The sequence below is a fragment of the Mirounga leonina genome, unplaced genomic scaffold (assembly GCF_011800145.1).
Source record: "Mirounga leonina isolate KUSES-001 unplaced genomic scaffold, KU_Mleo_1.0 Mir_168, whole genome shotgun sequence".
Taxonomy (NCBI): domain Eukaryota; kingdom Metazoa; phylum Chordata; class Mammalia; order Carnivora; family Phocidae; genus Mirounga; species Mirounga leonina.
Window position 1 is genome coordinate 45061666 of NW_023270426.1, and position 26123 is coordinate 45087788.

Consider the following 26123-nt stretch of genomic DNA (forward strand, 5'->3'; position numbering starts at 1 on the left):
ATTTTTCAGGAAGTTCTGTGCAGTAGTGTGATGGCTGGGAAGGAAGGAAGAAAGGAGAGGGTTTTAGTGTCTGGAGACCAGAGGAGAGAGGCTAGGACGGGGAGACAGGATAGTTAAGGGAGGGGATAAGATCATAACTCACGTGGGAAGGGGCTTAGCAAGAAGAGACTTCCCTGAGATGGAGGGGAGGCAAGGGGGTGGGGGTGAGATACCAGCACCACCCAGCTAGTTTATCCACTACCGCATGGTCCTTGTACAGCTTCAGAACTGAGCGACTACAGTTAATAACACTGTAGTGCTTATTTGAAAGTTGCTAAGAGTAAATCTTAAAGGTTCCCATCAGGAAAAAAAATGTGTAACTATGTATGGTGATGGATACTAAGTACATTTATTGTGGTGATCATTTTGCGATATATATATATATTATATATATTATATATATACACACAAATGTTGAATCATTATATTGTATACCTGAAACAAAACCTCAAAAAACCCCCAGAAAATCTAAACCTCATTTTATGTTTAGATGTAGATCTTGGCGTACTTCTAATCCCAGTTAATTCAGGAAGAAAGTCAGAAGGAAGAGGGGAGAATGAAGTAAGACATGGGGAGTCTAAGATGATGAATAAAGTCAAGCCTTGAAGTGATCGAAAGGCATAGGAAAAGTAGCAAAGTAGAGAAAGATACAAAGGAAGATCACGTGAAAACTCAACAGAAAGATGGACAGTTAGGTCACCCACGCACAGAGACCCCTCTGTGGCAAAGCAGGCTGGGAGTGTCCCTCTGGGTGAATCGCTGACTTTCATAGGATCATAGTCCCCTTTAGGGTCTTTCAGTTTCTTGCTGTTGTCTCCTTGCATGGCTAGGGAAAAGTCACATGGCTTGTATCTGTTATAGCCGACTCGTGTACTTTGGTCCCGTACACCTGCTTTAAAAATGTTTCTAACTTGACTGGGATCCCTTCTCGTTGGGAAGAGACTGGCCGAGCAGGTAGATCAAATTCTATTTTATAAACATTAATTGACCTCTGTGCAGAGCGCCATCACAGTGCCCGTACTTACGTAAATATGAATAAAAGAGGTTCTATCCCTGAGGCAAAATGGTTCTGGACACAGGCTGTGATGGGCTGCAGTGAGCCAGCTCTCGGGGGGAGCGGCTGGCCTTATGTCCCCTGTGTCAGCTTGGCTGTGGCTGAGCGTTCTCTTGGTGTTGGGTGCAATCCTCTGGGAGAGAAGCCTCCCCGTGGCTAAGGGCAAGTCTCTGGACTGGGATTGGCTGTGAGCCATCAGCAGCGACATTCACAGCAGCTCCGGGGTGTCAAAGTAAAATGTCAGAAGAGGATGAGAAATGGGACATGTTGTCACAGCTCCCTTTGGGAAAGACAATCTGCCACCTCAGCTTTGGCTGATTAAGAGCTTCATGAGCTCCAAAAGCTGGGAGGTGGGGATCAGTTAAGAGTCGCTCTGGGGTTTCCCAACTTGGAAATCTCTAAGTGTGCTGGATTTTGCTCATTTCTTTTTAATTTGGAAGATAAGCAGCACGATTTGGAGAGAACTAGCTTTAATACAGAAGAGAAGAGCCTGCTGTAGCCCTTTCCTTGGCAACGAAAGCGTAAGTAGCAGCAAGAGCAAACAGAAGCATCTGGAAAGAGTCTCCACAAGGATCTGCAATTGGCCACGGTGGTTTTTAAGGAAGAAGCTACTGCAAGTCAGCTTTCCTAAAATATAATCAGTATCCTCTACTTGCTCGTAGTTTCTACTTGTAAATTTTGTGTACATGTGATCAACATGGCAGCTCTTCAACTCTCCTTGCCCTCTTTGTATACCATGGCACTTCTCTTTCTGGCAATGGCCTCAATCTTCTACTTTCCCAGTCTCGGAGAACCTGATTGCCTCTTCTGCGGTTTTGAACCTGAGCACACAGGTCACAAGTCCCTTCCTGATGGAATGAACAACTTATCCCAGTTGGCTCAGGACTTGTCTGGTGTTTGCACACTGGGAGTCTTGCATCCTGGGAATCCCCTCAGTCCAGGGCAAACCAGGATGGTTGGCCACCCTTCCCCCTATCTGTGGAGAGGCGGCCCTTGGGTCGGATGCCCACCTCAAGAGGAGGAGGGCTGGGTCAGCTGGTGTCCAGCAGGGCTACTGTCTTTCAGGAGCGTGGGGCAGCTTCTCTGGGGAGGAGGTAGGAGTTAGACCAGCAACAATCAACCTCTCTAGTTAGAACTAGAACTCGATGAATTACTCATTAGAAGGGTAGGGATCAATGTATTATAAATACATGGGCAGCAGTTTGACGTAGGATAAAGAGCAGTGGAGTGGGAGTTCGTGCCACGGATGACAATGGAACCTCAGACCCACGGAATTCATCTTTCTGAGCCTTGGTTTCTCCATCGGCCAAGGGAAAGGACTAGGCCAGGGCTTGCTTCCTCTTTTACCTTTTGTTTTGGAACTTCATTCTAGAGGGTAGAGTGACTCATACTCCTGGAGACAGAGTTTGCTCTCATCATCATTACAAGTTTTTCCCTCCGCTCTCCATCCCCTCTTCCCCTTGCCTTCCCCTCCCCTTCCCCTCTTCCCCTTGCCTTCCCCTCCCCTTCCCTCCTCTCCTAACCCCCTCTCCCTGCTTTCTCCATTCCCAGCACTAATCTTTTTTCTCCCAGTAGGCAACCATATCAATGTGAAAAATGTTTATCATTGAATAAGGTGAAGTTTTTGTGAGTTTTGTTCTGTATATGGATTTTTAGAAAAGATTTTATTTATCTGAGAGAGAGAGAGAGAGGTGGGGAGAGAGAGAGCACACGAGCAGGGAGAGGGGCAGCCGGAGAGGGAGAAGCAGGCTTCCCACGGAGCAGGGAGCCCGTCGCGGGGGCTGACGCGGGGCTCGACGCAGGGCTCGACGCGGGGCTCGATCCCAGGACCCTGGGATCATGACCTGAGCCTAAGGCAGACGCTTAACAACTGAGCCACCCGGGGGACCCTTGTGTATGGATTTTTAATTTTCATATGTTATATTGTGCTACAGACTTCATTTTATTCCTAGCACTTTTTTACTAGCACCATTTAAAAAATATCTTCAGGATGCTGGATATTGGTCTCCAAGGGTCCTTCCTTCCACAGTGACATTTTATGAACATTGTTTAGTATTGCAGAATGTTCTGTTCTCCAGTGTTCCAGCTAACTGGAATCAAATTATTGATGGGCTTTCCAGAGCAACAGAGTGGGGGAAGAAAGTATGTTTAATCACCCCCCAGGCTGTTCAACCTTGGCCTGCACGAAGGGGACCAAGTGGATTAATAAGGAGAGCACACTCATGGGGAACACACGAAGTGTGGGACGGCTATGGGTTAGTCGTGAGTGCACCTTTGGGCCTCTGGCTCTCTGAAAGGTGAGGCCTTCCAGTAACCTCGCACATCCGCAGCCCCGCAGGCCCGGGAGCTCTCAGGGGGGAGCTCACTTCCCGCACAAAACTGGTGGACATCCGGCAGCTGCTGAAGGCTTCAGGCGGAGATCAGCCTCAAACAGTGCACAGAGCTGCAAGCTCGAGCTCCTCTTGCCGGGGCTGCAGAGCCCCCGCCAGCGTCCTGTCCCAGAGTTCCTGCGGTTATTAGTGGTTTTGAGCAGAGCAGTGTCTCCCAGGCTGAGCCACTCACTCTCTTGGTGGCACTGAGGCCAACGGAGCCATGTGGTGCCTGGGAACGGCCTTGGGTGGGGAGCAGCTGCGGGGGTGGCCCCTCACGTCGCTGCCGCCTACGCAAGGGAGAATGCATTCCTTTTCAGGCGACAGCAGTTCACGCTGGGTGGCCTCTGCCTTCCCTCCCACATCAGCGCACTGAGAAGGACCCAGAAGGCTGAGGAGCCCGTAGCTCCCCGTGGCGGAAGCAGACCCTGCCGTCGGGCGTCTCCTCTCTCCGGGTCTCTGGCTCAGACAGGGCTTGCTCTCCACTCAGACCTCTTGGGAAGCTCTGGCCAGAGCCCTCGAAGCTCAAGGGTGGGGCCTGTGAAGTCAGGGGGCGACAAGCGGTGCAGAGGTGCTCTAGGTCTCCCCGCGGACGCGCTTGCTCCCCTAAACTTCACACAGAGGCGCATCTTGTCTCTATCCCAGGCCTTAACTATTTCTGCTCCTCGGAAGATGCAGAACAAACATATAAACAGACACACACAGATAACAAAGGCCCGCTGTTTCCAGCCTCTTTCTCCCCATTTCAGTGGATTCTATGTTGATATGTCATTTCCTCTTTGTGTTTTTAAGCTGCCCAGAGGAGGAGATTGACGAAGTCGTAGAATTATGTACGCACTCTACCTATGTGACTCCCTTTGCCGTGGTAAGACTTCAACTGACCCTAAGAGTCAGAGAAGGTCCACCTTCAGGCCTAGTGGCAGCTAATCCTGAGTGCCCAGGCAACGGTTTCAGGGTCCCCTGCCATGGAGAGCCTGGGTGCTCCAACCCTCCTAGGGACCCAGCTCCTCAAGTGCCCAAGGGGAAAGCTTAAAGAAACGTAGCAAGATAAAATACTTCTACAGCCGACGGTCCCTGAGCTTACTAGGCTACATGCTCTTGCCGTATCATCTCGCTTGATCCTCATACCCTTCCGAAGTAGGTACTGTCATTAGCCTTTTATAAATGAGGAAACCGAGCTTCAGAGAATCTACGCAGCTGACCCAGCAACACAGCTAGTGATTAGTGGAGCCAGGATTGTGTTGCAGAGAAACCTCCAGAGCCCATGCCCTCAACCACTGTGCATGTGTAGGCTTACACACACACACACACACACACACACAAGATGATGTACACATGTGCCTTTGGTTTATACACTGGAATCAGTTCAGTAATATTCACAGAAGCACAGCTTCTTGGAAGTGGAAGTCAACTTAGAGACTCATTTATACACACACAGAGAAATGAAAAGAAAGAAGCAAAAAGGAAGCTGGGGACTTGTTTTAGAGGAACAGTTCTCAATTGAGTAGTATCACAATCACGTGGCTAAAACACAGATCTCGAGGGCGCCTGGGTGGCTCAGTGGTTAAGCGTCTGCCTTCAGCTCGGGTCATGATCCCAGGGTCCTGGGATCGAGCCCCGCATCGGGCTCCCAGCTCAGTGGGAGCCTGCTTCTCCCTCTGCCTCTCTCTCTCTCTCTGTCTCTCATGAATAAATAAAGAAAATCTTTAAAAAAATAAAAAAAATAAAACACAGATCTCGGGACCACAACCCCAGGGTGTCTTCTTGAGTAGGTCTGGGGTGGGACCCCAAACTGACATTCGTGACAGGGTCCCAGATGATGCCGAGGCTGCGGTCCTGTGCCCACACTGACGGCCACTGCACTGCACAGCTGGCAACACGGGGGACCATAAGACCCACTGCAGTTGCTCCTTAAACGTTCTTAGCAATGCCAGGGACGCCTAGACAAACGTCCCCTGTGGGGTCGTTCTTACCTGAGTCACTTGTTCTTAAATACCTCTCTCTGACTCCCAGCAGCAGAACCAGAATGGGGTAATCGGGATTCTAAAAATGCCCTCCCGTCTCCCACCCTCCCTGTACCACCCCCTACCCCCGCTCCACCCACCCATCCTCCTGAACCTGGGGCTGTGGTATCATTCCTGTGTTTGTTATGTTATATGGCACAGCTGACCTAAAAAGGGATTATCCAGGTGACTGTAATTTAATCACAGGGTTCCTTAAAAGCCCACAACTTCCTCTGGCTGCATACACAAGTACATAAACTCCTGAGTTTGGAAGGGAGCTTTGGCCCCGGCCAGAGGCAAACCTACCCCATTCAGAAGATCCTCAGGCCAGGAGCTGGGCCCTTGGGGGCCCCCCCTTACTGCCTGCTGAAAAAGTCAGTGGCTGCCACCTACATTCCAGCCCCATCAAGGTAACATTCAGTTCAATCAAAAAAAGCAATGTAAAGGTTGTCGGAGAGAACATCCTAAGAACCACCTGCCCTGGCAACCCTCAGCAGATGCAGCCTGGCTGAGGAATACAGAGCTCACTCTGTATCTCTCTGTCAGCAGGCGCGTGCCCTTCACGGAAGAGCAGTTTAAAAACAGTTTAGGAAAACAGATTGTCTTCCCGCACTGCTGGTTGGTCAGATAACACACTTGCCTGTTGCTGGGATTAATCATCTGTAAAATTGAGGGACAGTGCCTCACATGGTTATTAGGAAGTGCATGCAACAGGATGGGATAAATGCACAGAATCCATAGGGCAATCGTCCCCGCCCTCCAAATACTCTTGTTATTCTTATAACAAAGTAAAATACATGGGGACAGTTTTGATTTTCTGCATGACCATAATATAGCTCGGATTCAACCACTGTGTCTTTTTGTTGTAAAAGGAGGAATATATCTGCTGTCACAGCTATAATTCAAGTAAATAAAACAGGTTAGCAGGAGATAATTCTTAATATTGAGATTCCTCTCAAATACTCACCTCCCACTGATTTATAGACACCTGACATTTATTTAAGTGCAGATTCATCTCTCATGGGTGAGGTTCCAGGCATTTGATATCTCATACACACACACACACACACACATGCTCCCACAAAGCAATTTCCTTCCCACCCACAATGTGTTCAAATGTTTTGTTAACAAATGCGTGACCATGCTTAGTTTCACTTCCCACGAGAGTTCTCCGATAACCTCTGAAAACCGTTTTTGTGGTTTTAGTGTCACTTTTCATTGACTTCTTCGAACTATAATCATTTCAAAATTATAATTTTTAACTGAGAAATGTGGGTTGGTGGTTAAAAACAGGAAGTTTGATGGGTAAGTCTGACAAACAGTGAAAATGTGCCAGAAACTCCAGGAAAATTCAGAACTTGGTATTACTGATGACTGTGACAGTGTTGCCCCCATGAGTCCCCTGGAGAACTTGCTTGTAAAGAAGGATGAGGTTACTAACCAAACATAAGTGAATGAGTATACAAATGTGGTTGATCTAAAATCTTGAAACACGCTTGGATGTCCACGTGGACAAAAGTTCAAGCAGGATCACAGACTAAACAGTGGAAAAGTCAGTATCTCTCTGTGGCAGATCGTATTTCCAGAGGATGGCAATATTATTTCCTATCCGATAGGCTCTTCTGCACTGTGACCTTGACACTTCCCATAGAGAAGAAGAATCTAATTCCATTCCTTTTGTGTCTGGGCTGGTTTAGTAGCCTGCTTGAGCAACAGAATGAAATAGCAGTGATACTCTGGGGCTTCCAAAGCTAGGTCCTAAGATCCTTGCAGCTTCTACCTGAGACCCACGGAATTCTCACTCTTAGGACACTCCCTCTTGACAGCCAGGCAGCAAGCTGGGAGAAATCATGTGGAAAGAGCATAGGTAGAAGCTCAGGGAAACGAGCCTCACTGAGCTCCTAGCAACAGCCAGTGTACCTCTCAGCCATGGGAGTGAACCATCTTGGACAGCCACCTCAGTCGGTCAATCTTGGGCTTACAGATGACTGCCACCCTAGCAGGCTGCCCCGCAAAACTCAGTCAGTCTACGGAATTGTGTTTTAAGCCACAAAATTTTGGGGTGGATTGTTATACCCAGCAATAGATAAATGGAACCCCTTGCAGTTCTCTTTCCCAATTTATTGTGTATCCTTTCAGTGATATTCCAAGCACATACATTCAATGACAAGCATGTATGTCTCTCCCCTTGCAAATGGCAGATAGGAAATACACTATTCCCTCTTTTTTTTTTTCAGTCAACAATACATCTTAGAGATTATCCCCTACTTGTCCCTACAGACCAGATACCCCATCGTTATCACCGTAACTTATTTATCCAGTCCATGGCTGATGGACATTTAGGGATTTGTGTGTCCGACAGTGATTCATTGTCTGCTCTGTGAAGACACTCTTTTGTGTAAAGTATATATGTAGGTTACATTCTTAGAAGAAAATATTTGCACCTTCTTCAATTGTACGTGCATTTTAAATTTTAACAGATATTACCAAATTGCTCTCCTCCAAAAAAAAAAAGTTGTACCAAGTCATGTTCTCACCAGTCAATTTAAAGATTTCATTTATTTATTTGAGAGAGAGAGAGCATGAGCAGGGGGAGGGGCAGAGGAAGAGGGAGAGAGAGAGAGTCTCAAGCAGACTCCACGAGCGGGAAGCCCGACTCAGGGCTCAATCTCACGACCCTGAGATCATGACCTGATCTGAAATCAAGAGTCGGACGCTTAACCAACAGAGCCACCCAGGTGCCCCCTCACCAGTCAATTTAAAGGTGTCTGTTTTCTGACACTCTTGCCACAACAGTGCCTCACCAAATTTAAAAATTTTTTTACCCTGTACTCTTATTCAGATTGTGGATTTTATTATTCTGGCAAAAAATGAGCTTAATCCTTGGGCGCCTGGGTGGCTCAGTTGGTTAAGCGACTGCCTTCGGCTCAGGTCATGATCCCGGAGTCCCGGGATCGAGTCCCGCATCGGGCTCCCTGCTCGGCAGGGAGTCTGCTTCTCCCTCTAACCCTCCTCCCTCTCATGCTCTCTGTCTCTCATTCTCTCTGGCTCAAATAAATAAATAAAATCTTAAAAAAAAAATGAACTTAATCCTTGATCTCTATTTGCTATCTTGATATATCATGTTTCAGAACTTCCCAGCTGTAATTGCCCCAAGCAGTCATTTTTGTGAGAATGTTAAAAATAAATTACATGGATTTGGGAAGGATGGTATGAGCCGTTAGGCAAAAAGAGAGTTAAAGACTATTAAAGTTTAATGTGATTTCATTTCCATAAAATGTGTAAGCTTGTTGTAAGGGGAAAAAAAATCTGGAAGTATATATACACAAAGTGTTAAGAAGAAGCAAGGTCCATCGTAATTATAAACCACAATCAAAACAGCAAATAAAACACAGCCTGGAATTGCCTGCAAGGTCAGTGTCACGGCTGCTTTGGAAGGAGGTAGCTCTGTTTCCTAGATGTGGCTGGGAAAAGTTTAGGTTGAAAGAGTCAGCCATATGGAAAAGAGTGCTCTTATCAAAAGATACATATAGGGTCATGGATCTGGGTTGATTTCCCAAATAACGAATCTGCTAAATGACCTATTCAGCAATCTTAGTTGTTTCTTGGAAGTATTTAGTTTTAGTTGACTAGTTTTCATTTGTCATTATAACTGCATCTTAAGGAAAGTCATTTTGTCTCTGATTCATTTAGTCTCATGTCTGCTGCAAGTGGAGACAGAGGGGCAGAGCGCGGGGAGCTCAAGGGGGACAGCTTCAGTTTATAATGCTGTCTGTGAGGACGTGCCCAGGTGATCACATAACAACAGACACAGAAATCTGCAATAAGATGGGGTCCTGAAGTGTCTCCAGCAGCCACTGGGTTCATTGAGAACCATCCCAAAGAATGTGCCTCTGCATTTTCTTAAACAGAAGTCAATTTTGTTGAATGGAAATAGCATATTGAATGTACATACTTCCAACAAATTTAAAATGAGTGATCAATAACTTTGAAAACTTACCAGCCAAATTTTCTGAACTCAGAGTTGAATTATTATTAGTGGTTTTGTTTTTTTTTAAACTAATAGCCCGAATTTGCCTGCCCCTATCCCAGAAAAAGGTGTGGCCAGCAAGGCGCCTGTCACGGTGGGGTGTGACAGTCACAGCATCATCCCTCCCTGCATCACCATCACCACTCATCACCACTCCTGCTATTGCCACCAACCTCCAAGTTTCCCTTTGTCACTTCCCCCCACCACCTGCCACTACCTCGCTTGCCCCTCACCCTCCAAAGTTGAGTCAGATCCGCTGCAGGGCACTTGGGGAAGCACATATCGGAAGGCAAGATGAGGGCGTTCTCATTCCGCATTCACATTCCCATGTCTGGGAGCACAGGGACATCTACTTCTGACCCTGACTTCTTCTTTTTTTTAAATTTTATTTATTTTGAGAGAGAGAGAATGAGAAAGAGAGACAGCACAAGCAGGGGGTGGGCAGAGGAAGAGGGAAAAGCAGGCTCTCCGCTGAGCAGGGAGCCCAATAACTGACTCAATCCCAGGACCCTGGGATCACAACCTGAGCCGAAGGCAGACTCTTGACCTACTGAGCCACCGAGGCGTCCCTGCCCCTGACTTCTTAAGAAATTCTGCAAACTCAGTTAGAAGGTTAGGCCTGTGGTTTGAAGGTCCTGCCACCTTTGATTCTACAATGAATGGAAACCCCAGTGGAGTAAGAGACCTCTTGCACAAGCAGTGAGGGCCACCACAAAGCATAGAGCAATGGTACAGGAGCTCATAAGATGCGGTTGCTCCCTCCTCCAGGCCCGGTATTTCTGTGTAGGGAATGCTGACTGCACTCCTCTCCACTGTCTGGTCTTAACAGGATTTTTTATATATGCTGAAATTTACTTTCTCTTAGGTAGCCAAAGGATAATACTGAGAAACACTATGGACCAGAGAGTTTTTTCATGAAGCATAACCTGAAATATGTTTTGAGTTGAATGTACTTGAAATCATCTTCTCTAAGACAGTCACAGCATTGTCATTTTCAGTTCAACATATTTCTTGATTGTGGTGGTTCCCAAACTTCAACAGGCATGGGATTGATCTGAAGGGCTGGCTCTCACAGAGCTGATTCTCTAGGTTTAGGGAGTGGCCAAAAATTTGCATTTCTATCAACTTGTGAGATGCTGCCAGTGCCGCTAATCTGGAGATCATGTTTGGAAAACCACTGCTCTATGAATTACTATTATTTTTATTCATTGAAGAAATATCCTATGGTACAAAGGGTCAAATTTTGTATAAAATGAATGAATCAATTGTTCACCTTAAAGACAAAGGGCTCACAATGTTGGCTTAGTCAACAAATACTTTTCAAGTTTCAATGCTAAATATTCTTGAACAACAAGTGGAGGGGGAAATTAGATGTTTTTCTTGTACATGATGCCACTGCAACAAAAATTAAATTTAAAAATTGAAGGAAGAGACTTGCTTGATCACAGAGACTATAAACCATTTGAGACCGTTCATTTAAACTGATAAAAATTTTGAAGACAGTAGAGAAAGAATTGGTTCTTATAACTTGATGTAGAAGAAAACCGTCAGGGGCACCTGGGTGGCTCAGTCGTTAAGCATCTGCCTTCGGCTCAGGTCATGCTCCCAGGGTCCTGGGATTGAGCCTGCATGGGGCTCCCTGCTCCGTGGGAAGCCTGCTTCTCCCTCTCCCACTCCTCCTGCTTGTGTTCCTCTCTCGCTGTCTCTCTCTCTGTCAAATAAATAAATAAAAAATCTTTAAAAAAAAAAAGGGAAAAGAAAACCGTCATTTGCCAGAATGATCACTGCATACCAGGTGCCGGGGGCTACGATGATTTGTTCCAGCTAAGATCTACATCTGGAACACCAGCTACAACTGGAGTCACCACTGGATTAAACCTGTACATAGTCATTTTTCAAGTTTTATCTGACTTCTTTATAGGCCAAATAGGTGAGTTCAACAGGGATGTGATAGGTGTCATCACCCCGACTCTTTCACCCCTGTGTCTTTGATGGTGACATTCATTTCTGCCATTCCCCCAGGAAAGTGGAATTACTTTTGTATGTCTATCATAATAAGGAAGGACTTCTACTTGGCTCTTCCTATCAGAGTAGCCCTCACTCCATAGGTTAGAGAGCCAATTGGGGATTTGCCAGTTGCCAAATATTGTACATTCAAGAACTAGTGAAATAAACACACGGTGAACTCATAGACCTACTGACCCCTTTGTCATTTAAACAAGACAAAACTCCATGTATCACCCAACCATCAAAAGCCCCCCTCCACTTTGACTTTTGGACCACAGTGGCATTTTTGGGTCCCTAGAATTGAGTATCAGTTCAGAGTCAATGTATATCAGTTCCCAAGAAGTAAGGTCAAATGGTTGTAGGTCCTTGAAGGAATAGTTGGAGGACGATTTAAAGAATATCATTGAGACAGTGTTGCAGAGTTCTTTCTCAAGGGGAGGGATCCCAGTTTCCTCTTCAGTCATGGAGTTCCAGGTCCCCGAGCAGATTAAGTATGAAAACTTGCTAAGAAAACTTGACTCTCTGTGATGATAACACAGGTCAGGATTTTGGACCCCAGATCTGGATTTTTTTCCTGTTCTACAAATCCAGTAACATTTTTATAGGATGCTCATGCATTTTGTTCCTAGAGATGCTATGATCAGTTTGCCATAAACACAGATTATTGTGGGTCAAAATATTCTGGTAATCCTTCATCCCTATTGCCCATTAGTGCTTTCACTTGGCCTCTACTAGTCTGAAATTTGCACGTCATCCCCATTAAAATCAGGGAGCCTACCTCACTGGCAAAATCTCTTAACATCATACCTGGCCTATAGAAGACAGCCATCAGAAAGCTTTTCAAGGGTGCTGGTGCTCTCCATGCTGGGGTATTTGTCAATGCCTTAGTGAAGGGATCAAGCGGTGGGAAATTGGTGTGCAAATCAGTCATGAAAAATTCACTCCAACATCTCTATCTCCCAATGTCTTTGAATCCCTCTACGTTATACCACAGAAACTCTGGTATCTCAGTCTCATTGAATATAGGCCACCGGAAAGCCCAACTTTCAGTCAACCAATCATGTACACCTTTAAAGCCACTCTCAGCTGTACAAATTAACATATTGAATCCAAAATATCTGGGAAGTGCACCTCCATGGAGTTGGGACCCAGCTTTCTGAATAGAAAATGCCACTCAGCTGGTGCTGACATTGGAGGCTCTTGGGCCAAGAAGCTCTGGGGAGACTCCATAAAACCCAAAAGGATGGATTCAGAGAACATCCAGGGTTGTGAGCACATCGAGCTTTGGGGAGAGTGGTGTGCTCTGAGAGAGCATGGAAACTCCCTGCCCTTTCCCCAGACCATCTGCCTGTCACTGAGTTACATACATCATTTTCTAATAAACTGGTGATCTAGTAGACAAAACCAAAACCCAAAAGCCTCTGGGGAGGAGCCACTGTCTGACTGGTGCTGGTAATTTTAAAAAATTAACATACATTATGTTAGTTTCAAGTGAACAGCATAATGATTTAATATTTATAGATATTGTGAAATAGTCATAATAATTCTACTTACCATCCATCACCATACACAGTTACAGAATTTTTTTTTCTTGTGATGAGAACTTTTAAGATTTACTCTCTTGGCAACTTTCAAATATAAAATACGATGCTGGTATTTCTGAAGGGGCCAGTGAGGCTGGTCTCGGTGTGTTGGGGGGAACCCCCCGGAAACTGGAACTGTTACCGCCAGGATGATGAAATCTCCTGTAGTGACAATGACAATAAGGGCAAGCAAATTAGGACACAGTAATTTCTTTCTCCTTGCTCTTCCCTTGCAGTCTCCCTCCAGTGCCCCCGGTACCAGAGCCTAACATGGAGCCACCTGGCAAAGGAAAAATATACATAGAGTCTCAGCTAAAGCAGAGTATCTAAGGATGGTTTGGAGCTTAATTATCAGCATAATTTTCTTTTCTTTTTTCATACTAAAATAATTTTATTGTTTTAAAGGTCTCTTCCCATGCTGAAATACATTAATGGTTGAAATAATACGCAATCTACTAAATTTTAAATGTAATATACGACATAACTCTAGAAGTTATCTACAAGTGGAAATAATGTATGTATATATATATATATATATATATATGAATTATATTAAACACATCAGTAGTTAAATAAATAAGATCTAAACAAAGAAGAGAGAAATCAAAATGATTTTAGAGGGAAAAGCAGAGTCCGATGTTCTTTTGTGGTTGTGGGTGTTCAAGGCCCAGCTGCCGTGAGGCCGCCATGGGCAAACCTGCAGGTGACCCCAGGCCCTGGAGGTCAGCATAGTTTTCGTGATTGACTATAACCTGGTTGTTGAAAAGATGAAATGATACCATGTATAGTAAATACCTAGAATCATGCCTGGTCCATCATAAGTGTTCAATAATCCTTAACATTTGGGGGCATGGCTTAGTTGGTTGAGCTTAGTTGGGTGGCTTAGTTAGCTGAGCTTCTGACTTGTGATTTCAGCTCAGGTGGAGATCTCATGGGTCCTGGGATCAATCCTCAAGTCAGGCTCCGTGCTCAGCTGGAAGTCTGCCTGGGACTCTCTTTTTGCCCCTCCCCCTACTGGTGTGCATTCTCTCTCTTTCTCTCTCTCAAATAAATAAATAAATCTAAAAAAAAAATCCTTAACACTTTTTTTCTGATATCAGTTGAGATAAGTACATAGGGTTTTTTCTCTCTCCTTCATTCTGTTGATGTGATTACATTGTGATTACATTGATTGATTTTTGAATGTTGAACCATCCTTGCATTCCAAGAACAAATCCCACTTGGTCATAGCATATAATCCTTTTAATATCCTGTTGAATTTGGTTTGTTAGGCTTTTAAAAATTGTTATTTACCATATAGACAGAGTTTGAGCTTTTGGAGTGAGAAGCTAAATCAAGGTGACCTTGGAAATTTAGAGAATTTCCTGAACTGTCTGCTCTAAAAGTCATTCCAGTTCTGCTCTCATGGGATATTTTCATTAACGTGATCTCTCTGCTCTGCTCCTTGAGTGTTCCCAGTCATTCTCTTAACTGCAAGTGGATGTAGCTTAAGAAAAATGAGAAACATTTACTGAGTGATTGAAAAGAAGAATTTTGAGAGCCTAGCTTTTTCTAAATGCCAGGGACTGTTTCAGCTGTTAACTCAGGGATTAAGGGCATGAAAAGAATGTCAGGCTAGCCGAGCAGAATTTTGATGATTAAAGAGAAAAGCTGGCTTCCCTGGATCTTTGATTCAGCTCAGTGGGGAAAAGGGCAGACCACTCCATCCTGGCTGCTCAGGGACACACCTGAGAAGATACCTGAGGGGGTCACCTGCTTGCTTTCCCATCGGGAAATGAAGTTGGAGACTACAGGCCTTATCTTGTAGCAGGGAGAGGCATTTTTGGTGGGGAACAAAGTTTCCTGGTCTCCTAGGAGCACTTGGGTTTAACTTGGAGTAGGGTTTACAAAGATTCCTGATGAGAAAAGCCACTTGGGGCTCTTAGACTTCCTTGGAAATTTTATTTTTGCTGGTCTGAGTAAGGAACTCAGATCTTGTCTTTTAAAAAAGTGGACTTGGTGATTTTTATGATCAGGAAAGTTTGGGAAGCCCTGCCTAGGGCAAGAGGGCAACTGTTTTCCTGGACTTTCTGCTCAATATTGGCAAAGGGAGCTAATATAATATTTAACCACTGAAGAAAGACATCTGTTTGGATAAGACTTGTGCAGGAAAGGAAAAAAGGGCTATACTTACTATTCTGCAGAGGAAGAAATTCATGGGGCTGCTTTGCAATTCCATAGTTATGAATGACAGATAATGTCACTGAAGACAAGCTTTCTTCTCTAAATTAGCTTGGGTTTGGTTGCAAAACACAGCAGCCTTGAAAATGTAGCTGTTGACTTCACCTTGGAGACCAGGGGCTGTGCTGCCACCATGGAGTGAGGGTCCGAAGCAGGTGTCCCCTAGACGCCAGGTCATACCTGATGCTTATTCAACCTTTGCCAATGATGTGGTGCGTTCCTTGGCTGTCCTTCCTCACCCACAGCTGGAGCTATTCCCCACATGCTGAAAGCAAAAGGCACACGGGCTGGCCAGAAGACAGCGCCTCAGAGCTCAATGAGAGGTGTGGGAGGGTAAGTGTCATCCCAGCTCAAGCTCCTGGTGTGGGAAGGACAAACACATAGTCAAGAAATGGGTGTCTGCTTACTTCCCGTGAGCTGACTCAGCAGGAAAAGTGGGTGAGGTGTCTGAACATGTAATGGGTACATCAAGGGCCCCCGTTCCACCAGAGGCCCCAGACGTGGCTCCACCATCTCTCCAGTCCTGGTTTTGGTAGGATGTAAACGGCTTTGGAGCAATGCCTTTAGCATCTAGGAAAGCACCTCCTAGCACATGAGGACAGGCTCAAATACTTTTGAATGAGTGAAGGAATGTGAATGAGAGAGAGCTTGTCACTGAGTTGTAAAAGAGAAACCTCCAATTGTTGACAGCGACTAGAAAACTTCAAGCTTCATTTCTCAGACCTTTATTCTTCTAAACAAAGTTCAGGCCTCTGCATGTTATACTCTGTTAACCACAGAGGCCCAAAGTTCTTCCATAACTAACTGGAGCCTATGATTATTCCGCTGGGCTCTTAGGAGCCCTCACACTCCCTTCCCCTCCAGGAAGCAGGGTGATCACAGGCGGACGATGGAGCAAGGCAGCAGCCACTTGGAGGACTCCCCTCTCAACGTATTTTCCGTCACTCCTTACACACCCAGCACTGCTGACATCCAGGTGTCCGATGATGACAAGGCAGGGGCCACCTTGCTCTTCTCAGGCATCTTCCTGGGACTGGTGGGGATCACGTTCACCGTCATGGGCTGGATCAAATACCAAGGTGTTTCCCACTTTGAATGGACCCAGCTCCTTGGGCCCATCCTGCTGTCAGTGGGGGTGACATTCATCCTGATTGCTGTGTGCAAGTTCAAAATGCTCTCCTGCCAGGTGTGCAAGGAAAGTGAGGAAAGGGTCCTGGATTCGGAGCAGACGGCAGGAGGACAATCATTTGTTTTCACTGGTATCAACCAACCCATCACCTTCCATGGGGCCACTGTGGTGCAGTATATCCCTCCTCCTTACGGTGCTCAAGAGCCCTTTGGGATGAACACCACCTACCTGCAGCCAGTGGTGAACCCCTGTGGTCTCATACCACCTGGAGGGGTGGTGAGCACCACGTCAAGCCCTCCTCAGTACTATACCATCTATCCTCCAGAGAATGCTGCATTTGTTGGTGACCAAGACTACCCTTCCTTTGTGGCCGGTGGAAATGACAGGTATGTTGTGTGGCAGGGGGATGCTCCCCTTCCAGCTGTCACAGTCGCGGCCCATGGCTTTGTCTGGTGTGTAAGGAAGGTGTTGGGAGAAGGCAAGCGTCCGTGTGGCCTGTTGCCAAGATGGCGGCGCTGGTTCCGAGAGAGGCGGCGTGGACTCTACCGGGTCTGTGTTTTCTGCTCCCATTTCAGATCCAGCCCTGATGCTGACCAGCTAGAAGAGACACAGCTGGGAGACGAGGACTCCGCCTGCTTCTCTCCTCCCCCCTATGAGGAAATATACTCCCTCCCTCGCTAGACTATGACGCCGAGGGAACAGCATTCAAGTCATTGTTGCTGACAAATGAGGTGTTCAGTGCTGTGACCTTCAGAGGTTAGACAGCAGAGCAGCCCAGGCAGCCTGACAGATACCATTCGAAGGGGGCACGGTGGGGGTGGGGCGGGAGGGGAAATGGGAAGGAAAATAGCTCAGGTGGATAAAAATTAGGCAGGGGTGGGAAATTTCCTTCTGGTACAGCTGGACATCCCCTGCATATGGCTCATGGGCAGGAATTTCACTTGGTCCACAACCCACCCCTTTCCTACTGGAAGGCACTGGTGTCTCAATTTTAACTCCAGCAGCTAAGGGGGAAATCACTGCTGCTGTGGCCCTGGGAGTTTCCATGGCTGTGAGAAGGGGGGTGGGCAGAGAGCAGGGAAGAGAAAATAGGCTCCTCTGGAGATTTCCTAGTACCTGTTCTCCACCCCCCGGAGGGGTTTGCAGATTCCCAAACAACATGTTTGCCATCTGGTGTCCCTTGAGGACTCTGGGTATCTTAAAGGCTGCAAAACATTTTTTTGGTGGAATAAAATAAAATAATGTCTCCTGTTAAAAAAAAAAAAAGTAGCTGGCTACAAAATAAACTAATAACCGTACAAAATAAATATGATAGGGCAATGATGTCAATAAATCCTTAAGTTATCACTGGGTCATAGTGACTCTCGGCAAGGCCAAAGCTTGGTTTGCCCACCCAGACTGGGATCTGTGTTGGACAGGAGCTACCCGGGCCCAGTGACCAACAGAACATGGGGACTTCTGTAAGCACCTATCTATGAGTCCTGAATTAGACAAAATAGAGCCTCATGTCAATACCTGGAAAATCATGAATCATGGAAATGATCTTTATGGTCAAGACAAGCTCACCTTCTTTATAAAAGAAGTTGGTGCCCTTAATCTTCCGGAATCTGAACTGTATAATAAACAACCACGACAGATCAAAGACTTAAGAAGAGACAGTTACAACTGTCGGGTTTTAAAAGAAAATATTTTCCTTATTTTCCTGCCACTCGAGATAAGGGACACTCATCCCAGAGGAAGATAGGATTTAGCAATTCCTTAAAATTTTGGTACCATGTGTATATAGGAAGTGATTTTAATTAATTTTTATCAAAAGCATCTAGTTTTCCAAGGATATGATTAAAATATGCTTGGTAGATTATTGTGATTTGTGTTTTATCTTAGGAACAGAACATTTTCATAGGAGAATTCATTTTGATGTGTGCTGATAGAAGGAGATGGAAAAATAGGCTTCCGTTTACAGAAGCAATAGTCATCAAATGTTGGATTCCTAGCTGAGGGCCATCAGTTCTGGGGAGGAAGTGTGGTGACAGGGACATAGCCGTGCGCATCACCAGCAGCATACCCACTGGTAAGGACGCCCTGCATGCCTGCCTGCCTGACCCCTTCCCCTGCTCATCCTCACTCACCCCACAGCTTCAGATTCCTGGATTTGGGTTACAATGAGCATCGAGGGAAGCTCAAACTGGAAAAGAATGTTAGGAAAGGGTGTCCACGTGTGGCAGCAGATCTCTCCCGGGGATGCCAGGAGTCCCACATGCAGGGAAGTGGCCTTGCGGAGTCTTTAGCTCCAGGCAGCAGAATGATTCAGCACCAACTGTCCCTGTTCTCAGAGGGAAAAAGGGCTAACATAGAGATAATTGATGCCTCCCAAACTGCATCAGATCTTCAGGAGCTCAAGGTGGGTGGCTGGCCTACAACAGTTGAGAGTCAAGGGGGTGGGATGGGAATGTAGTTCATTCATTCAGCATTTATTGAGTATCTCCTCTGTGGCCGGACATGGGCCATCAAGTGGGGATATAACAGTGAAACACTCAACAAACGCCCTCACAGAGCTTCTAGTCGGGGTGTGTGTGTATGTGTGTGTGTGTGAGAGAGAGAGAGAGAGACAGACAGACAGACAGACAGATCTGACCACTCTCTGACACTCATGAGGGGTCCTGTAGCTTCAAGAGGGATTTGGACTGGTCAGGAGGGTCATGGGGGCTTGCTTGAGGAAGTGAAGTGAAGGCCCTTGACTTGCATAACCCCAGGGAGCACTGTTCCTACTGGGTCACCATGCGACTGGTGTCTCTTGACCTCTGAGGACTGTGCTGGGAGCTGAAGGAACAGTAGCTGATACCCAGTCAAAGAGAAGGAGGGAGATGGCTGGCAACCCCTCCGAGCATCAGGGGGTGCCTTGCAGGCTGTGTAAACTCTACCGCCCCGCTGCCACCGTGCTCAAACAGAGCCCCCTTCTGCTACCTGAGAATCCCATCCCCTTGCTCTCTGGCTTCTAGACACCATGCTCTCCATCTTTATTTGGGGGTGGCAGGCACCAGCATGATGGGAAGCCCACTGCATGGCTTTTTGATTCCAACACCAGGTCTTTTCTTGGTCTCTCTGACCAGCAAGGACATATTCCTGGCCGAGTTTCCAGTTTGTCAACCAGAAATCTGCCTTTTATCATTCTTTCTCACGGTATCTTATCAGGGATGAATGGAGGACTGATCTGGAGAGAGTGAATTAGAGTCTGTCTGTCCCGGTCAGGCTATGCTATCCACCCTGAGATTATCAGTGGGGGAAGCGGCCCCGGCTTCAGACACGTGCTAAAAGGTTCAGTTCCCTGGGCCAGAACCTGAGGGGCCAGGTCAGCCTTGTCAAACGTTTTAGTCTGTGTCTGGAGAACAACTGGAAAGCCACTGAACGGCCTTAATGAGGAGGGAGCTATGATCTGATTGTGAACAGTTACTGGTTCAGGCAAGATCTAGAGTCACATAGGGGGTAATAGGGACCTCGCAGGCAAAGCTCAGACCTAAGTGACCACAGCACCAGCTCCTCCACCCCCAGCCTTCAGTGGGGCGTTGTGTGTGGGCATGTTCTGGCCGTCTATATAGAATTCAAATGAAAGCTAAAAGGTCTTGTTAATTAACCAAAGGAGACAGGCTTCTTAAGAATGTAATGTTGTCTGGAAAGATCTCCCAGGAGCCGACTGGGGACGGGCCTTTTGGCTGGAGAGATGGATGACAGCTGACCATCTTGACAGGGCAGGACAGGGATTATCCAGGCCTGTGACCTGCCACCAAGGGGAAGACATTTTCACAAAGCTCTTAGGACGTCTTCTTTCTGCCGTTGGGCCAACAGAGGGACGGATCTCCTGTGCAGTGTGGATCTGCGTTCACTCCCTCCTGCAGAACTCTGGGAGGTGTCTTGCTGAGGTGGCACTCCCTGGAGACCGAGGTCCTTCTCCCTTTGCTCCACTGCGCCAGGCACGAGTCTAAGCTTCACTTGCACTCAGTGGCCCTCGACAGCAAAGTCAGCCCTTTCAATGCTCTCCCCACTTATTTGGCAGAGGGTGGGGGTACAGCATAAAAATAAAGCCTCTTGTTTGTGAAGAGCTGGCTGTGGGTGTCTGTTTTCAGCTTCTGACCTCTGGGGCGCCTCATTGGCCTTGCTGACTGTTGGATCCCTGGAGCAGGGCCGGCTGAAGCCCCATGCCCCCTCCCCAGGATGGCTGGTGTTGCGCCCCCAAACAGAAGCTCCTCATAGGAACCGAGGAGTAGACTTCTTACCAACAAAGAGAGCTTCCTGCCTGGTTCTCAGTAGTGTCCCTACCTGTCAAGGTCACCAGGGCACTGTCTGCAGACCGCAACTCACACCACTCGGCCTCATACAGACGCCTCCACACAACCAGCACCCGGCTCCTGTTGAACAACAAATGTGAAATAAAGAAATTATCTATCAAATAGATAATTCAGGACCACTCTAGTGCAACTTAGCTGTTCTGGTGTTTTCTACATTATGCAAAATTTGAAACAAATACAAGAGTAGAGAGAACAGTATATCAAACTTTGTGTGGCCCTCACCAACCTCAACTCACGACCAATCCTGTTCCATTTACACCCCCACCCACAATCCCCCAACTGGATTTTTTTTTTCAGGGTTTTTCATCTTTTTACTTTTTTAAAGATTTCTTTTTTCTTTTTTTAAATGGAGGTGTAATTGATATACAACATTTTGTTAGTTTCAGGTGTACCATATAATGATTTGATATTTGTATCACCCAACTGGACTTTTAAAAAGCAAATCATGTCATCCTAAAATATTTCATTGTGTATCTTTAAAAGGTAAAGACTCAAAAAAAAAAAAAAATCACACCGTTAGTATGTCTAAAAACTTTATACTTACTTAATGTCATCAAATAGTCTGTGTTCAACTTTCCCCAGTTTTCTCTATTTTATTGTTACCTCTTCATTTTGCTTAAATCAGGATCCAAATGATATTGGCTTTTTGCTAAATGCATCCTAAATTTCTAGTTATATTATACTATATTCTGGGAGGCAGAGAGTTGGCAAATTATTCACGGTAGCAGATTCATGTTTATTAAATTTCACTTTCCAAGCAAAAATGTTTTTCAAGATTTTTCCCTTTGTATCTCCTTCTCTGTCAGTTCCCTGGAATTAGAAACTTATTTTTTCTGATTTTAGCACATTACTAGAGATTTTCCTAAACACAGGCCTAGAAGAAATATATACATGAAAACAAAAGGAGATCTTTAAGTGAATGTTTAGTTGAGAAATATCTGCTGCAGAACAGTTTCAAGAGTATCTGAAAACTCTGACGACCTTTAGCATTTTTGACTTGGTAGGAAAAAAAGGTTCTTTCCTCTAGAAATCATAAAAACTCCTTTGAGCATTTCAGAAGTGGGAACCAGAGTCTCCTCTAAGAATTAATAGGCAGGGGCGCCTGGGTGGCTCAGTTGGTTAAGCCTCCAACTCTTGATTTCAGCTCAGCTCATGAGCGCAGGGTCCTGGGATGGAGCCCCACGTTGGGCTCCACTCTCAATGGGGAGTCTGCTTGAGATTCTCTCTCTCTCTCCCTCTGCCGCTCCTCTGGCTTGCCCTCTCTCTCTCTCTAAAATAAATAAATTTTAAAATAAATAAGTAAATGATGCGCTAAGCCTCTTGCTGAACATTAAAATATTACCTGGTACAATTTAATTCACAGAGGTTATTGATTATGGACCTCTCACCAATGAGATTCTCCTCAAATTAAAAATGAATATATTTTCTGGACATGCCTACAACTCTTCCTTTGGAGGTGGTTAAGTATAAGTGTGTGTGTGCATGTGTGTTCACCTATCCCTCTTATAGAATGTGATTTATGGATTTCTTGCCCATTTACTACCTGTAAATCATCAAGAGTTTTATGTCCCAAGCAGTCAGCAGTTGGTTATAAAATCAACAGAGAGCTGTACTAAATAAACCTTTCCTGGATTGCTCTTAAGAATTGATGACAAATCAGAAAGTGAAGACAACTCCATGGGAATGATTCTCACCTGCCTCTGGGATACCACAAAGGTCTCAGATACGGGAATTTTATTTGTCTTGAGCTTTTAAGAAGATTAATAACCAGATGAACTGGGAAGGAAATCAGTTTTCTGGGTTCCAGAAGTTTTCTCCTGAAACAAAGAATTTGTCCTCTGGCACAAAACTTACACTTGTGTAAATCATAGACACAACTATGTGTGCCGGAGTCTGCTGATACACAAGGGGCTGAAAACGAAGCTTAAGAAGTCCGCGATCTTCCTGTTGGAATCCTCACATTTATTAGCTTAAAGAAATAAACTTTAAAAAGGAATGTGTGTGTGTGTGTGTGTGTGTACACTTTTTTAGTATTTATGTTTTGATGACTACGTAAGAACTGGTAATAGTCATTTCTGACGCAGAGGATGGGAGGCTCATTTTTCACTTTAGTCTATGCTAATTAATGAATTTTTTTTTACCAAGTCCATTTACTATGTGTTCATAAAATTATTTTTAGAATAGAGGAAGAAGAGAAGGAAAGGATCTCTCTCCACGTACTTTTACTGTTAGCATCATCTTCTTGAGTCCTGAGGTAAATAATGTTCATTGTCACTGCCGCTTATCTATCCCACGGATAAACACACAGGACACATCGCTGCACATACGGTGTGTATATAGACATGTGGACGCAAGTACCTTGGAATATGAACAACACTTTTACATGGACACACACACATAAGGGCTCGGGGGAGAGAACAGAGTATTCTCTGTCCTTCGCTCATCCTGAGTGTGAAAGATTTTTCACACATCCCTGCTGTTGCTGAAGTCCTCTGCGGGCTACTGGTCAGTGTTAGGTAAACACGGGCCAGCGTCAACGGAGCAGCACAGAGAGTCGTGAGGCCGATTCCACAGGTTCTTCCTTTGATCATTTTCTCAACCCAGCCTCCCCCTTCACACCTTGAAAAACTGCTCACCATGGCAGCCGTTCATTTACCTCTGTATCTTCGGAGGTGAAATGGAGAGGAACCTAAGTTACCTGATTCCTCAGCAGAAGCTGCTGGGGGCTAACCATTTCCTCCTCCTTCCTTCTGGAAGGGTGTGCAAGGACATCAGGGCCTGTAGCAGCCACCCCGGTGCTTTTCCTCCTGGGCCCCCCAGGCCCTCCTGCTATCCAGCCTCCTTCTGGGCCTCTGGGCCTGGCCTGATCCCACTTCAGCCAGGAAGGACGCCCTGATCCCTCAACTGTCTGCACAGGAGCCACAAAAACATGTTTGGAATTTCTCAGAAGGCAAACAGACTATGAAGGGAAAACAAAAAGCTCTGTCTACAAAGCTCCAAAGAGAACAGGTTTAGACTAGAGTGTGTCTGCGTCTCATTCGGCCCCTCGAGGCCACAGGGACTCACCCTTAGGGGTCACCTTTCTGGTCCCTGTGCTCGGCTGGCCCCTGACTGACCCCCCAGCTTACTCTGTGGTTCTCGAAGGCCTGTGGCAGGAGGCACCATGGCTACTTAGACTTGCGTATTTGGCAGACATCTCAAACCTCAACAAAGTGAGTTTGTCACTTCAAGGGAAGTGACGGACGGTGTGTGTGGCCCACAATAACATTCAACCTTTCAAGTGAAAATGAGAATTTCTGAAAAACTTTTGTCATCATGAGCTTGACAACTTCCCCAAAAGTGGACTTTGGTTTTGAGATTGAAGTGGTATTTAAAAATGTGATTTGAAAAAATATTATATAATGAGATGTGTCAACATTTGAAAAGGTCTGTATAACTCAGTGAAAATTTTCCACATGAGCACTAGATGATATTACAAAATCATGTGCATGTACAACATGTGTTCGACATGCTAGATGGACCAGTGGGTTTTCATGTAATAGAGTACACAATATTCATTGATATGATTTCCGATTCCACTTCGCAACTAGCCTTTAAGAAACTGCTATGTGAGTTTTGGTGTAGTATCAAAGAATAATATCTACGATTATCTGAAAAGCTTTTTTTTTAAAAATTAATTAATTAATTTATTTATTTGAGAGAGAGAGAATGAGAGACAGAGAGCATGAGAGGGAGGAGGGTCAGAGGGAGAAGCAGACTCCCTGCCGAGCAGGGAGTCCGATGCGGGACTCAATGCGGGACTTGATCCCGGGACTCCAGGACCATGACCTGAACCGAAGGCAGTCGCTCAACCAACTGAGCCACCCAGGCGCCCCTATCTGAAAAGCTTTAAAAATACTTCTATATTTTCCAACTTACACATCTGTGTGAAACCAGATTCTCTTCATATAATTCAACCAAAACAACACATTGCAACAGATTCAATGAAGAAGCAGATATGAGACTATGGCTGTCTTCTGTTAAGTTAGATATTTTTTAAAAATTTGTAAAATTGGAAAGAAATACCACTCTTCTCACCTTTTTTTTTCCACATTGGAAAAAAATATGTTATTTAACACATAAAGGACATATAATTGTAATTTTTATTTATTTTTTACTTTCTCTATTTTTCTAAAGTTTGTTTGTTTGTTTAAGTAATCTCTACACCCAACCCGGGGCTCGAACTCACGATTCTAAGATGAAGCAAGAGTTGCATGCTCTTCCAACTGAGCCAGCCAGGTGCCCCTGTAATTTCTATTTTATTTTATTTTTAAAAATTTTTTTACCTATTTGAGAGAGAGAGCATGAGCAAGAGAGAGAGAGAAGGAACAGGGGGAGGGGGAGAGGGAGAAGCAGACTCCCTGCTGGGATCATGACCTGAGCCGAAGGCAGACGCTAAACTGACTGAGCCACCCAGGTGCCCCTGTAATTTTTATTTTTATGTTTTAATTTTTTTGAAGGTCCTGGAGCTATTTTAATTCTTTTTCAGCTTTATTGAGGTATAACTGACAAGTAAAATTATAAGATTTTAAACTAAACGATTTGATATAATGTAATTTTTAAATGATTAAACAAATAAATATTTAATCTTTTTTTGGTTTTAATTTCTAATATGGTAAGTACTAATAGATATCACATCAACAAAAATTCTTTGGGTTCCTCAATATATTTCAAGGGTATAAATGATTTCCAAAGTGTTGAGAACAGCTGGCCTATATGATTAGGGGCAGAGAAGAAGGAGTGGCAATGAGCCTACCTAAAACACTACATTTTCCAGCCTCCTTTGCAGCTAAGTTTGAGCATGTAATGAAGTTCTGGCCAACTGGATGTAAGCAGAAGTTTGGGGGTGGGGCTTCCAGAAAGGCTCCCTGGAAAACAGATGGCTGGGGGAATTCCTTTTTCTACTTTCTGCTTCTCCTCATTCTGAAAGACTACAACTTGGATGTTGTCACAGAACACCCGGCAGCCAGCTCAGAGTGCGAGGTGACCCTGAGGACAGAAGCTACTTGTTACAAAGATGGAGCAAAAAGACAGAAGAGGTTGAGTCCTCAATGGCTATGATGCTGCCTGTCTACTCTAGACTTCTTTTAAATGAAAGAGAAGAAAAGTTTTAAATCTTGTTTAAGCCACCATTATTTTGATTTTTCTGTTACATGTAGGGAAAGCTAAGTGTCTCCTTTAAGTGTGACAGTGTGTTAAGAGTAGCCACAAAGGGCCCATCTTTATGTGGATTATATAACTATTTCTTATGTATTTTTAAGATTGGGTTTCACTCCCATGCCAACCATTGTATCAAGATATGATATT

The 26123-nt window shown here is 45.2% G+C and overlaps 1 protein-coding gene across 1 annotated transcript; it reads left to right on the top strand.

Annotated features, from left to right (window-relative positions):
• The first annotated feature begins 16194 nt into the window (after positions 1 to 16194).
• TMEM174 (transmembrane protein 174) lies at positions 16195 to 17115 on the top strand. The gene is made up of 2 exons (XM_035013891.1): positions 16195 to 16820; positions 17010 to 17115. The coding sequence occupies exons 1-2, from the start codon at positions 16195 to 16197 to the stop codon at positions 17113 to 17115; spliced, it is 732 nt and encodes a 243-aa protein (XP_034869782.1).
• The last annotated feature ends 9008 nt before the right edge of the window (positions 17116 to 26123 follow it).